This window comes from Coregonus clupeaformis, chromosome 31, assembly GCF_020615455.1.
Source record: "Coregonus clupeaformis isolate EN_2021a chromosome 31, ASM2061545v1, whole genome shotgun sequence".
NCBI classification, from domain to species: domain Eukaryota; kingdom Metazoa; phylum Chordata; class Actinopteri; order Salmoniformes; family Salmonidae; genus Coregonus; species Coregonus clupeaformis.
In genome coordinates, this window is record NC_059222.1 from 29,336,993 (window position 1) to 29,352,845 (window position 15,853).

General features: G+C 42.4%; 1 protein-coding gene across 1 annotated transcript in view; it reads left to right on the forward strand.

Moving 5' to 3' along the window:
- gas7b (growth arrest-specific 7b) overlaps positions 1-15,853 on the forward strand; it is a 51,632-nt gene that overhangs the window by 8,491 nt on the left and 27,288 nt on the right. The window contains exon 2 of the mRNA XM_041858711.2: positions 11,517-11,634. Coding sequence (XP_041714645.2) covers positions 11,517-11,634 — 118 coding nt within the window. The remainder of the gene's footprint in view (positions 1-11,516; positions 11,635-15,853) is intronic.

Below are 15,853 nucleotides of genomic sequence, written 5' to 3' on the forward strand. Positions count from 1 at the left end.
GTCATTTAGGATGGCATAATCCCCCTGTAGAGGAATGTGAGGGTCAGGGAGCTGCTGAGACCTACTGCCCCCCTACACACCACACTGCCAGGTGCTTCCCTGCCTGGAACTTGGGAAAACTCTACAACTCTCTAACCACCACTCCCAATGCTGACGTCATACCTGTGGTAAACACATAGTCAGTTAACTGGACAACACTTTCCACTAAATTGCATATAATCTGTATTTATTCAATATGATGTCGTAGTTACTCTGTGACTACTTTGAATAACAACCAGACTGTTTGTTTACTCAGCTGTACATGGTAGCTGCAGATGTGGATTTCCCTTGTCTTTAAAGGAAATGAGTTAGTAGGGTATAGGTATTGTGTAGTTACATGAAGTTGATGTTATCTCCTTTCTACCTGGGATGTTTATTCAAGTAGAGTTATCAAGTGTCTGTATTTATTTGTTTGCTTTGTCAAATTACAAATGAGTGAATACAAGATATGATCTTCCACTGTACATGATGACCTTAGCAGTCAGTAAAGCCATTCAACATGCTGCACTAACTCAATTGTGTCTGACGTCACTCCCACTGTGTTATCAGTTAAAGTTGTATTTGTAAGGCTAGAGAAGGAGACCGGAGGAGGGATAGAGAGAAATACAGGGCTGTTACAAGGCATGTTACAGGTCTTGTGCAATCCACATAAACTGGTAGGGGCAGAGGAAGCACAAAACAGGCTTTGTTGCACGTAGGGAGCACCCTAGCACTCACTACACACTGTCTGCTATTGTCTGCTTCCTTATGTCTCATAGCCTGTGTTTCTCTCTCATTGTGACTGTATGTGTCTAGTTTCTGTGTGTGTGTGTGTGTGTGTGTGTGTGTGTGCATCTGGGAATGTGGCTTCAGGCTCCCACAATAGCCCTAAACCAAATAAAGATGTCTGCTACTGCCCCATTACTCTACAGCCCAAAGCAGAACTCTCTCTCTCTCTCGCTCTCGCCGTCTCACCTCCCTCTCTCATCTCACTGTTAGTCTTTCCACTGTACACTTGCATCTGCTAGACAGAGTCTTACAGTAGTAATTACTAAGTGAGCGTGTGTGACTGTGTGTGTGTGTGAGATGTTTCTCCCTGGCTGTATTTCTCACACCCTGAGAGAGAGGCCTGGGCCCCCTAACCGCCCGTCATTGGCTGAGTGATCTCACAGGGTTGAGAACTCTCTCCTCTTCTCCTTCTCAGCCTCAAATGTCTTGGGCAACAGGCGTTAGCTGGCTGCTCCACTCTCCATTGGGAGCCATTGTTAAACAGATGATGATAGCTTGTGAAGAGCTCATATTTGCTGAGTCATAACCATGTATGTGTACTAGAGCCTTTTATCAAATCTTTAGGGGGAAATGTACCCCAACAGCTTTTGCATGGTCTGAAAGTACACATTCACCAGTCCTTCATCATTGTAATTATTGGTAGTGACCTATGAAGGAAAGTGACTCTGGGTATATATAAATATGAGTACAGTAAAGGTTTTTATGAGTGAATAATAGGAAACAGACACTTCCACCATCAGTCACACCTCTGTTCCTCTGGAACTGCATCTGCTGACTGGACAGGATAGGGTGGGAGAGAGAGATCACATTGGAAGAGAGTGAGAGAGGGATGGAGGGAGAGAGAGAGAGGGAAGAGATGAGGGGGTGGGTAGAGGGATGGAGAAGGGCAGGAAGGACTGGATGGGAGAGAGCGGGAAAGCAGGGTGGGAGGGAGGGAGGGAGGGAGAGAGAGAGAGATGGAGAGGCAAAGTAAACAGAGACGGTGCGTACCTTGCTACTATTTTTGCAATCCCTCATTACTAGGAGGTACCCTCTGCTCTGTGTGTGTATGAAAGAGAGCGAGTGTGTATGTTTGTTCGTGCCTATGTGTTTGTGTGTGTGTGCCAGCCCTTGTTTGTGGCTATATACTGGCATGTAAATATATGCACGTTTTTGGGCTTGTGGCTTGTGTTCGCATCGTATCTCTGTACAGCCCAAGGCTACTGCAGATGCTTTGAGGATATACAACAATTGGCAGTATTGGAAAACTCCAAACATTCCTCATTCTCAAGAATCATCACCAGCATTGTTTGCGACCTCAATGTTTCTGTATACTGAACAACATATACTTATTTAAACCACAGTTGAAAGAACTGTTACATTTGGTTGGCCCTAGTGTACTGGGAACTTTCTATGTTCTCTGTAATGGCTTGTTGTCCTTGGTTCATGACACTGTTCCACCTCTGTTCTGGCGTGTTGTCCCCTGCCTGGTCGTTATACAGGACACTTCCATCCCTGACCCTACTGAAACAGGACAGCTGGTTTCACATACAGACCCTGTACAGACCCCGACCCTCATACCCCCATCTTCCTACGTCCAGATGTTTGACTAGAGGTCACTGGAGGACAGGCTGAACACACACACACACACACACACACACACACACACACAGAGAGAGAGACACACACGCAGGCATGCAGTCATGAAGGCACATATGCCTACACACGCATGCACCAGCGGAGGCTGCTGAGGGGAGAACGGCTCATGATAATGGCTGGAACGGAGTGAATGGAATGGCATCAAACACATAGAAACCATGTGTTTGATGTATTTGATACCATTCCCCCAATTCCGCTCCAGCCATTATCATGAGCCCGTCCTCCCCAATTAAGGTGCCACCAACCTCCTGTGGCACGCGCACACACACACACACACACACACACACACACACACACACACACACACACACACACACACACACACACACACACGTGCAGTCTTGTACAGCTAACCTTGTGGGGACACACAATTCAGTCCCATTCAAAATCCTATTTTCCCTAACCCTAAACCTAACCCTAACCCGTACTCTTACTCTAACCCTAACATTAACCCTAACCTTTACTTTGACCCAAAAACCTAACCTTAACCCTAAACCTAACCCTAGCTCCTAACCCTAACCCTTAACGTAATTCTAACACTAATTCTAACCTTAACCCTAAACCCCCTAGAAATAGCATTTGACCTCGTTGGTCAAAATAAAAAGTGTTTACTATTCTTGTGGGGACTTCTGGTCCCCACAAGAATAGTTTAACATGTCCACACACACACTGAGCTCACAACACTGCAGGTCAGGAGTCTATGAGTAATTCAGGCATGAGTAAGGGCAGCTAAGCTTTGGACAAGGACCCGACCGGTAATCCTCTGTTGAAACTCTGGAGGACCACTAATACTGAGGCTGCACATTTCTCCTCTCAGTCCATGAGTGGGCGACCTCCATTTCACAAACCTGCTGACCGTTCAGTATCTGCTCAGTGAATCACATACTTATGTTGTCAAACATGAAAAAACTGATGTCAAAACCCAGATGGAAGTCGAAGAGAAACTCATAGAAAATCTAATTCTAAGACAGATAGAAATTACAATTCATTCTAAAATTAATTGCTTCTTCAACTTCAATAGTAGAATATTTTTAATTAATCAAGCCAGAAGTTTGACATCTTTAAGTTATATTAATTTGTCTTGAGGACATTGATATGATATAAAAATAATTGTTATTGGGTGGTCTGAAACCCAATCTAATGTTTACACTATTTCTGGTGAGGCTGGGGGGATTAGCCTTCCATAACCCAGTTTTCTCTCTCTTCTTGATGTTACTTTAACAACAACATGGTTAACAAATAGCGATTTATTTTATGCAGAGGTCCAGTCGAGATATTTATTTATATAAAACGTTACAAGCTGTATATCAAATGTCTCTGAGTCCATCCTAAATGGATAATTGAATTAGATGGATCCAAGAGTTCATATTCACTGTTGGAAGCTCAACCACTTTCATCAAACTTCTGACAAACTTTGACTGTGGAGTGAACTATCCCTTTAACATTTGATCTTAAAACCTAGCACTTTCACTCTCTTCCTGAGGTCTTAGCTAGCCTATTAAAACTCAGGTGAAAGGATAACGGCATGGTTTAATGCCTTTTCATACTCTCACTGACCTCCTCTACAGGCCCAGGGTATTTACAGCCATTTCTCCGAAGGGAATTTGACAAATTATTTCTGGTTTTCCAGGCGGGGAGCCAGTGGCACTGAAATGGAAAGCTATGAGCTATTTCGTTTTTCCATAGTAAGAGATGCTGTTTGTGTTTTTGGGTGTGGGAAACGTGGCTGTAAACCATCACAGGGATGTGTCTGTCATGCCACACATACCATGGACCACTCTGCTCTTATAGTAAGCATGTTTGTTTGTACTGGTAGGCCTACTGGGCCTACAGGCCTACTGGTGGTTATTTCAGTAAAAATGAATCAATGGCGTTGGCTTGTGTTGAAATTATCCTCAGCTTGAGCTTATGGTAACTCTCTTTATGACTTGAATGACTCAGGGGACTTTACTAGGTTCTAGGTTTATGGAATAAGCAACGTGGCAAAGAAAATTATAATGGAATAGATACTGTATTCGAAACATGATGGCGGCCATGATTGCTATGGCTCTACAGAACACAGACAGACAGCCATTGACAGCCATGATTGTTGTTGTTGCTCTCCAGACAGCCATAGCTGAAGCCATATGTTCTTAGCCAGGGGCTGTTCTGGCATCCTGTGAATGCAGAGCCACAGGCAGTCTGGGGTTGTCGAGGTTAACCATCTGGCATGGTGCATTATTTAATGCTGCATATGCCGGGACAAGCTGGCTCCATGTGCTGTCAAAGTTCCTAGTTCCCACCACACATAGGTGTGCGGTGCTCATTCACTCACTCACGGCATCCCTGTGTGCCTAATTGTGGCCTGAATCCTAACTCCCCATTGATATCAATGCATGGTTCATATGAAAGTTAATGCACTGTTAATTCAAGATAGGACTTGGCCCTCTCCCAATGTTGTGAGGCGGGGTTAGAGATTTTACATTGAGGTCTCCGACATTGGTCCAACACATTCGTCATTATTAAAAGGTTGAGCCCAGTTCACAGAGCCCATATACTCTTTGAACAGTGATTTACTGACTGATAGTTCAAAGACAAATTCACTCAGTGACGGTGTTCAAAGACAGTCAATGAGATATTGCTGTCTAGAAAACAGACCATGTCAGCGGGGTGAACCAATGATGTCCTCTTTTCCAGGAATCAGTGTCCTGACTGAGTACAGCCCACTCCCATCTGTCTTCCTCAGTGTTATCTACAGAGCAGGAGAAAAACCCTGGTGCCACCTTACTGATAAGACCAAGACGTGACCCAACATTGTGTTACACATTCCCCAGCTAATGTGGGGTTTCACCATGTCAGTGGACTGTGTGTGTGCGTGCGCTTGCGTGCCTGTGTCAGACATATGGAAGCAGACAAGAAGGTAGACTTTAAGAGGAAGTGAACAGACACTCCCATGTGTCTCTGGTTTCTACAGGAACGATCACTTCACTCACCATGATCCCTTACAGTACCTCTCTTTATTTGTTTTTATGCGAGGAGAAAACACTGGTGATTTGACCCTTGTAGTTTGGGTTTAGAAACATGGTGCTTTTGGTTTACTCCTTTGTTCATGCATGTTCATGCAGGACGTGTACTCGAGCATGTGCTGACCAACTGGGAAGTGTCTTCACTGACATTTTCAACATGTCCCTGACTGAGTCTGTAATACCAACATGTTTCAAGCAGACCACCATAGTCCCTGTGCCCAAGGACACTAAGAAAACCTGCCTAAATGACTACCGACCCGTAGCACTCACGTCTGTAGCCATGAAGTGCTTTGAAAGGCTGGTCATGGCTCACATCAACACCATCAACAACATTATCCCAGAAACCCTAGACCCACTCCAATTTGAATACCGCCCCAACAGATCCAAAGATGATGCAATCTCTATTGCACTCCACACTGCCCTTTCCCACCTGGACAAGAGGAACACCTACGTGAGAATGCTGTTCATTGACTACAGCTCAGCGTTCAACACCATAGTGCCCAAGCTCATCACTAAGCTAAGGATCCTGGGACTAAACACCTCCCTCTGCAACTGGATCCTGGACTTCCTGATGGGCCGCCCCCAGATGGTAAGGGTAGGTAACAACACATCTGCCACGCTGATCCTCAACACGGGGGCCCCTCATGGGTACGGGCTCAGTCCCCTCCTGTACTCCCTGTTCACCCATGACTGCATGGCCAGGCACGACTCCAACACCATCATTAAGTTTGCTGACGACACAACAGTGGTATGCCTGATCACCGACAACGATGAGACAGCCTATAGGGAGGAGGTCCGAGAACTGGCCGTGTGGTGCCAGGATAACAACCTCTCCCTCAACGTGATCAAGACAAAGGAGATGATTGTGGACTACAGGGAAAAAAAGAGGACTGAGCATGCCCCCATTCTCATCGACGGGGCTGTAGTGGAACAGGTTGAGAGCTTCAAGTTCCTTGGTGTCGACATCACCAACGAACTATCATGGTCCAAACACACCAAGACAGTCGTGAAGAGGGCACGACAAAGCCTATTCCCCCTCAGGAGACTGAAAAGATTTGGCATGGGTCCTCAGATCCTCAAAAAGTTATACAGCTGCACCATCGAGAGCATCCTGACTGGTTGCATCACCGCCTGGTATGGCAACTGCTCGGCCTCTGACCGCAAAGCACTATAGAGGGTAGTGCGTACGGCCCAGTACATCACTGGGGCCAAGCACTTATTGATGAAGCCAGTGACTGATGTGGTGTACTCCTCAAAGCCATCGGAAGAATTCCGGAACTTATTCCAGTCTGTGCTAGCAAAACAGTCCTGTTGCTTAGCATCTGCATCATCTGACCACTTCTTTATTAACCGAGTCACTGGTGCTTCCTGCTTTAGTGTAGCGACAGTATCCTTTTTCCTTTGGTTGCTCTTTAATGACATAATTCTGACCACTACCCCCATCAGGACAGCATGCTCACTTACACCCATACAACCATCCCATTTTTTCTTTTTTTTCTGTTTTGAAACATTATACACCTCCATTTCTTAATAAACAGAGGAACATCCAAGTTTAGTTAAGTAAATCAATTTCTGGAGGGCGGATGTAGACATTATATATATAACACAGTGACCACTGAGACCATCAAAGGAAGTGCAGTGCTGTAATGTTCTGTATAATTACATGGAGTCATAAGTCACCCAGTGTTGACGTCGCTTCATACTCTCCATCCCTATGGGACCAGCAGCAAACCTCTCCTCTTTTCTTCTCTTCTCCGCTCTTCTCTTTTTACATTTTAGTCATTTAGCAGACGCTCTTATCCAGAGCAATTAGGGTTAAGTGCCTTGCTCAAGGGCACATCGACAGAATTTTCACCTAGTCGGCTCGGGGATTAGAACCAGCGACCTTTCGGTTACTGGCACAACGCTCTTAACCACTAAGCTACCTGCCGCCCAGAAAGTGTTGAATGGAATGAGTTAATTCTGAGAGGGACAGAAAAAGAACAACTTGTCTTGAGGGACAGTTTCTGTCTTCAAATATATAAATGAATCCTGCACGTTGTTGATGTCATCGTTGAAGACTAAGTAGCATGGGTTCTTATTCCCAGCATTAGTGAGGTAATGTGGTGATGTGTCTGTGTTGATATTTGATTCTCAGGGACATTTTGTGTATAATATTGGTGATTCATTCATGTTAGACCCTGTTCCTCCCAGATCATTTTAGCATTCTAGAATGCTGTCTCATATCCCTTTCAAATATAAAAATGACTAGTTGACTATTAAATCAGAAACAATTGTGTACAGGTTGTGTCTGATTGTATATAATGATGGTGATGCATATTAGATTTGAAATATTTGTTCCATAGCATTTTTCCAGCATTTCAAGTTGATGGAATTATGACTGGTCAAATATGTATGACTCAAGATGCCTGCATTGCCGGTTACTAGACTCTAGTTCAGTGGTCATCAGCCTTGAACCTGGAGGGGTGTGAAGGCTTTTGCTCCAGCCCATCACCAACCAACAAACCAGACTAAGCTGATCTTGATGATTAGCTGAAGAGAGGGATTAGATGTATTTAAAGGTGATTAAGAATAACAGTAGTAGGAGGTCTGTGAATGAGCTTATATGATGTTGGAATACTTTCAGGGCAATTCCACTGCTCGACTGAGGGACCTTACAGATAATTGTATGTGTGGGGTACAGAGATGAGGTAGTCATTCAGAAATCATGTTAAAAACTATTATTGCACACAGAGTGAGTCCATGCAACTTGTGTGACTTGTTAAGCACATCTTTACTCCTGAACTTATTTAGGCGCGCCATAACAAAGGGACTGAATACTTTTTGACTCAAGACATTTCAGCATTTCATTTTTTATTAATTTGTAAAAATTAGGGGGTAAAAAACTATATTTAATCCAGGCTGTAACACAACAAAAAGTGGAAACAGTCAAGGGGTGTGAATACTTTCTGAAGGCACTGTATATATTTCCACACTATGAGGCTGGAATAATACTGTAAATTATGATAATGCCCTTTTAGTGTAAAGGCGTCAGCATGCTTCAGTTCAGCTGGCGGCTAGCCGAAGTTGGACGAGTGTGCTCGCATGCGAACTGAACGAGTGTGCTCGCATACTCCCTTAAAAGACCTTTGCTTGAAAAATGAGAAAAAAGTGGCAATAGTACTGTTTGTCCTGTTTGATATGCCTTAGCCAGTATACACTTCCTCAAAATAGCCAGAATTACTCTAAGATAACTCAAATCTGTCATTAAGTTCCTAGTGACGCAATTTTACATCTAACTAATATGTTTGGTGCAGTATTTCTCAATGAAAATATTTGCATGAAAATGGTCATCTCTCGTTGAATGACAACAAATACTTTATTGAAGAATCCCTACAGTTGACCAATCACGGACGGAGGACGTAGACTTCGGCTCCCGAACTTCGGCTGGCCTCCCCAAAAAACCCTTACCGAAGTCCAAAACTAACAGAAACGTCACAATGTCACCGTAATATATGCACAAACTCTTCCGAACTGTTTCGGCTGGGAAGCATGCAGACGGCTAAAGAGCTGTTTGAAAAGACTGCCTGACATTTCAGCCTGTTTTGGTGGGATGGAGTTTTGGCCTTCCATGGTGTCATCACCATACAGTAAATTAGTTAATAGACCAATAAGAAAGAGAGTTCCAAACCTCTCTGCCAATAGCCTAACAGCTCATTTTCAGTTTCCCCCTCCCCACTCAGACCACTCCCAGACAGTCTTAGCAAAATTCTTGTTTGAGAAATTGCCCTTTGCTAAGAGCTATTTTTGTTTCTTTTTGACCATTTTAATTGAAACAATCACAGTAAGGTACTTAATTGTTAACCAGAGATTATTTGATATTGAGATAAACACGTCTGCATTGGACCTTTTAAAATGTATGTCAAACAAAAACCAATCATTGCAAAGTTAAACAAACCATACAACACAAGGACCACTTGTAACAATTTCAACATAACATTTTACAAAAACACATTTCCTTAAAGAACAGTGCAGATGCAAAGTTTGGTAACAGAATGACGGTTTGTGCTGTTTGTGCTGTCATTCTGTTACCAAACTTTGCATCTGCACTGTTCTTTAAGGAAATGTGTTTTTGTAAAATGTTATGTTGAAATTGTTACAAGTGGTCCTTGTAAAAAAAAAAGGCTGGGTTAAAAACAGCCCAATTTGGGTAAATATTGGATAGAACACACGCTGCATTATTTTGACCCAGCAAATTGGGTTGCGTGAATAACCCAACATGTTAATTTAACCATCAGTTGGGTTTCATTCACTCTCATGCTGGGTTTACCTAGCAGCTGGGTCTTTTTGAATGGAATCCTTAGGTTATTTTCAGGAGACCTGGTTTATTAGGGGCATGGCGTTCAGCTAGATCTTACTGGCCACCCGTGAGAGTAAATGTCATTCATTCCTGTTCATCATGTTAAGTTTGTACACTGGAAATTTCAATTTTCCTTGAATATTATTGGGACAACAATGGGATTTACATAGGCTTTTAGGGAACTCATACATTTTTGTAAGCGTCATTGAAGCTACAAAAATGTAAACGTTTGACCTCAACATTTGATAACTCTACAACAGATGAACAGGAATGACATTTACTCTCATGGGTGGCTAAAAATAACTATCTGAAAGCCACGCCCCTACTAAACTACGCCTTGAGCCTTCTGTTCTGACCAACTGGGTCATATCTCAATAACCCAGCAGTTAAAAAAAAAAAAAACTAAGGCATTGGGTCACTTAGTTGGGTTGTTGATGCTGGGTTATTAATGCTGGGTTATTGAGATATGACCCAGCAGATCAGAAGACTGAAGGTGTAGTTTAGTAGAGTAAATGTCATTCCATTTAATCTGTTCTGTTGTATTGTTATCACATGTTATGGTTGAACACTGACACATTTGTAGCTTTAATTAGGCTTATACAAGTGTATGAGTTCCTCATGCATATTCCAATGTCTGTATAGTTACCACTTTTTACAATATGTAAATAATAATGTTATTAATGTTATATTAAAATACGTGATGTGAAAAAATATTCAAGGAAAATTGAAATGTTCAGTGTACAAACGTAACATAATGAACAGGAATGACATTTACTCTCACGGGTAGCCAAAAATAACGATATGAAAGCCACACCCCTAATATACCACGCCTCCTGAAAAGAACCTATGGATTACATTAAAAGAGACCCAGCTGCTGGGTCAACCCAGAATGAAAGTGAATAAAAACCCAATTGATGGTTAAATTAACCCATGTTTGGGTAATCAAAATAACGCAACATGTTGGGTTATTCACACAACCCAACTGGCTGGGTCAAAATAACCCTGCGTGTGTTCTGTCCAATATTTACCCAGGGCTGGGTTACCAAATAACCCAAATTGGGTTGTTTTTAACCCAGCATTGTTTTGAGTGTACCGTGGAATTGCCCCTCACCGAAACATCATCCAGGGTTCCCATTAACTAATAAGCCTAGCTCTCCCTCCTTTGTCCCGCTGTAGACATGCAGCCATGTAATAGTTACATTTCCTTAACCTGCACGTACAACTTTCCTGAATCACTCCAGTCTTTTGGATTATAATTACTTACACCCACTAAAACTAATCTCTTATAGTTGCTTGAGCGAGTTGGCACCCGCTCCAATAACAGAGAGTAATTGTTATGGAATTTCATCCGGTTTTCCCAACCACCACAATAACATCCAATAATGTGTTACAATGGCCTTGGCCTTGGCCTTGTACTTAACTATGTTGTTTTCGTGTTGTTAATCAATAGCAGCTGGCCAGAGTTGGCTACACACTCACCTGTGTTAGTCAGCGTAGTGTGTGTGCATGCACGTTCAATCAGTTCTATCATGCCTGGCCAATAGCAGACTGGCTCTAGTTGTTTGTTGTTCTTTGTATTGCAATATACCGCAGTCTTTCCGCCAATGGTTGCTGATTGTGAAATGAGCCAGAAATAAAACACTCGGTAAGCACTCTCATGTGAAAGCTGAAAGCCCTTATGTTCATTTTATTCATCTTATATGTATTTTATTTATCTGTTTTGACAGAAAACTGCGTCTATGACCTCACTGCTTGTTGAGGACCTCGGAGAGCCTCTCCCTCAACACTGGAAGTGCTACATGTCACCACAAGGGCGGCACTACTATGTCAACACAGCCAGCAACGGTAAGGACAGAAATAGAGGCTGATATACATGTATTGCCTAAGATAAGTTGATTCATATGAATCTAGAGATGTTGAAAGTCGGTATGAGTGAAACTCAATGGCAATGAGACATTCAATGTAGCACTGCTACATAACAATGTCCTCAGAGCACTAGCTGACTGCTGAGGTGTCTGACTGGTACTGCTGGGTGTTGAGGCACATTAAAGACTTGGGGAAGATATCTCCTCTTCTCTCTCCTCTTCACACCATTGTTTCTGTCCACACAATTAGCTGTCTGTCTCTCTCCCCAGCACCACCACTCAAACACACACACAGGGACAGAGACACACAGAGACTGAGAAAGCAACACGGTGTGCTTTCCTCTGTTTAGAACAGGACAGGGACTGGCACAGTATTGATTTACTAACCTTAAATGAACTCCGGAGGAAACGTGAAGTGTTGACATGATGGTGTGAAATGGAATGGAAGACCTCCTGGGGGATGTTATTATGCATGCTGTGGGCATCATGGCAACTCTCAGAGAGAGAGAGGGGGGAGGGAGAATAGATTAATGAGGTTATGAGTTTACAGATGCTGGTTATATTTTGAGGAGAAGTAAGATTGGCAGCGTAGAACTGGGAGGTTGTAGACGATAGAAGATGTAGACATTCTGTATTTTTGTCATGACACCACTCACTTGAGTGAGTAAAGCCGTTCAGTGCCTTAACAAGTTAATGTGTTGTGAATGATAGTAGCTATAATTAAGACCAAAGGCATTCCCTGTGTGCATGTCTTGGATCATGGTTTCTCTATTTGTGTGTGTGTGTGTGTGTGTGTGTGTGTGTGTGTGTGTGTGTGTGTGTGTGTGTGTGTGTGTGTGTGTGTGTGTGTGTGTGTGTGTGTGTGTGTGTGTGTGTGTGTGTGTGTGTGTGTGTGTGTGTGTGTGTGTGTGTGTGTGTGTGTGTGTGTGTGTGTGTGTGTGTGTGTGTGTAGTAGGACACATGATCGCAGGGGTCTGCACTTGGCAATGAGAAAACATCTAAAATTAGGCAAACCAAAACCAGAAACACGACCAGAATAACAAGTTGCTCCTTTAGCTCCTTCCTCTCTCTCCTTTTTAGATGAAGGTCTCTTTGGTTAATGGGAAAGAGAAAAGACAAACCAAACTAGAGGACAGTCATGTTTGGCTACACCCTCTTCTGAAGGATTGTCTACCACACATCCAAAAGCATGGCAAAACCCCTTCACTTTCAGTTGTTATTTCCCTTACATACTCATTTCATCCCTGAGTTGATTCCACTGATCTGTTGTGTGTTTTTCTATCTGGAGAATAACCATATCTTCAGTAGATAATCATCTCTCTGACTCCACAGGGTTGCAGAAAGATGAGAGGAGGGTGATATGATCCCATGACACTCTTTTGTTCTTGATGTTGGATTCGTTTTATTTGCTGTCAGATTTCCTTGGAGGGAAATGCTTAATCTTTCATTACTTTGCACAAAAATACACACAGCTGTAACAGTCATCCCAGCTGAAAAATGTAAATGGTTATTGTAGTTGTGGTATTGCGAAATCGGCCTCTGAGGGGCATAGACAATCACCAGTCCTTATTTTATGTTCTTTCCTCAAGTAATTGGAAATTTAAGCACAATAAATGCACAGTCCACACACACACACACAGTTTACCAGCAGAGCCACTGTAACTAGGTCTTTTCCAAACAGTCTCCAACTATCTAATAACATTTCGCTGAACCAATCTGTTATTTATAGGATATCAGCTATTTCAACCAGGCCTCCCTATCTCTAAGTTAAAGTTCAGATAGATTAGATAATGTTCTCTCTGAGTGAGTGTGTGTGTGCTATGTGTGTGCGCACGACACGTAAATGCATGTGCGGCCGTGTGCGTTATGTTTCTGCGTTGCTATAGTAACCAGAGGACCATCATGCGTGGGTGAGCTAGCGATGTAACGGTTCCTGAGTTACAGCTCATTTCTTAGAGGTTTCCTTCTTAGAGACCCACAGCCTGCCGTCACCCAACAGACACTGTTAGACATTTTATAGATGCCTAGACTGTTTATCGTTGTCTATAAACGTTTCGGTAGACTCTGTATAGGCTACAGTGACACAATGTTTTATGCTTAGTTCCCTCAATATGACTTTTTGACAGATACCATCCTTTGTCCTTACTTTTTTCAATGAATTATTTATTGTGAGCTGTATTGGGCATTTGTGAGTTACCCTCCAGGCTATAACCAGATAAATGTAGTCTGTGTGTGTGTCTGTGTGTGTCTGTGTGTGTGTGCGCGCATGTGTGCGTGGAGAGTGTCAGAGCGTCAGCTGGTTATGAATTAAAGATGGGGATTGTTAGACCTAACTAGGCCATATTACTACTAATTATATTCACTCACATTGATATCCCACACAACCAGCGCCGGTTCCAGGCATAAGCGACATAAGCGGTTGCTTAGGTCCCCCTGCTGCTAGGAGCCCCCGACACAATTATCATAATTGTTTTAGGAACAGTCGGGGTCGCAACTTACTATTGAGAATAAGAATAGTAGAATACAACAGGTGCAATTTCGAAATTTGGTTGTGAATCAGCAGTTTTTCTCGTTATGTCAGTCACTGACAGTCACTCAATTAGCCATGTCAGCTAACAATTTTTAGATTGGTAGTTAGTCTAGCCAGCTATCTAAACTTGTAGTAATCATGGCCGAATACTGACCGGGCATGCAGGGCACGTGCCCAGGGGCCCTGACCTCTATGGGGCCCCCAATTTATTTTGTTAGTCATTCTCACTCAGATATCATATTAACATGGCGTAAGTCATTACAAAATGTGTAGAATTGCAGGAAATTACCTGTAAAACTGCTAAAAATTAGAATTGCATGAAATTGATAAAATTGCAATGTTTTCAAATCAAAGTTTGTTGGTCACGTAGACAGATTTGCAGATGTTCTCACAGGTGCAGCGAAATGCTTGTGTTTCTAGCTCCAACAGTGCTGTAATACCTAGTAATACCCCCATGGCTAAATGTTTGTGTGGTGGGGGAAGGAACTCAATATACTTTTAAATGACTAAAACCAAATCAAAACTGTGTAGAAATTATAATGGACCTACATTCATACAGTTTCTTGACTGTGTCCAGCTCGCTAATAATCACCGAAATGAACGCTAGACAGTCAGGGAGCATCGAAAATTCAAAAAACGATGGCTAGAAGACTCTTTTTTTAAACAACTTTTGACGGCGAGGAAAATAAAAAATAAAAAATTTTGGTCCCCCGGGGCAAAAAGAGTTTGACACCCCTGTGTAAGTGTATTCAACTCTTGTCTCAGCTATCCTGGAATTATAGCTTTGTAATGAGCTTGTTACAAAGTAAATACGTTGGAGGATGTGTGTAGAGCTGCAGCCTACCTCTCATCTGAGCACACTGATGTGAAGTAGATAATCACTCCAATCTGCATTTCCAGGTGCCAGTTGCTAAGTAACAGACCCTTTTGATGTCAACAGAGTTACAGCTCTGTTGTGATCCTGATAGTAAATAGAGATGTTTCTTTCATCTTTCAATCCATTATCCACTGATATTACATTAGTTTCCTGTTCATTTTCTGATTAAAAGTGTCATGCATAGAGGCCTACACATAAAATTAAGTAATTTTTTCAATGTAATTGAAACATTGAAAAATTCATTTCCTGTTCATTTTCTTATTAAAGTTGTCATGCAACTAGGGCTGCACATGAAATTAACACATTGTCAATGTAATTGAAACTATAAGGTCACTTGTCACAGAGACTTGCGATCTAAATAGAACGTTAACCCATATTTAACTTCGCTCATTGACACACTTTACTCATGCTAATTTCACATGTCAATGTCTCTTGAAGTAGCTGCATCCGTTTGCGATATTACAACAACTAAGAAGTTACTGCAAACAACAAACACTGTTTTTTTTCCCCTCTGACATCATTGCACGTGCGATAGAACAGCAGAATAGATACTGCAATGCAATTTCTTTTACCATGTTGCGTGACGCTCCTCAACTCTATTTCATCAACAAAACAAAAACAATAACAGCGGCAGTGGGGCTTACAGTGGCGCTGTTTCCCCTACTGCGGATTCCATCTTTATTGATATACTAGAATACCTGTTCCCACTCAGACTATTTAGTTGAGATTGTTTAGATTGCAGTAGAGATTAGATTGAATTATTCTGAATTATTCTTTTTATGTATTTTATAG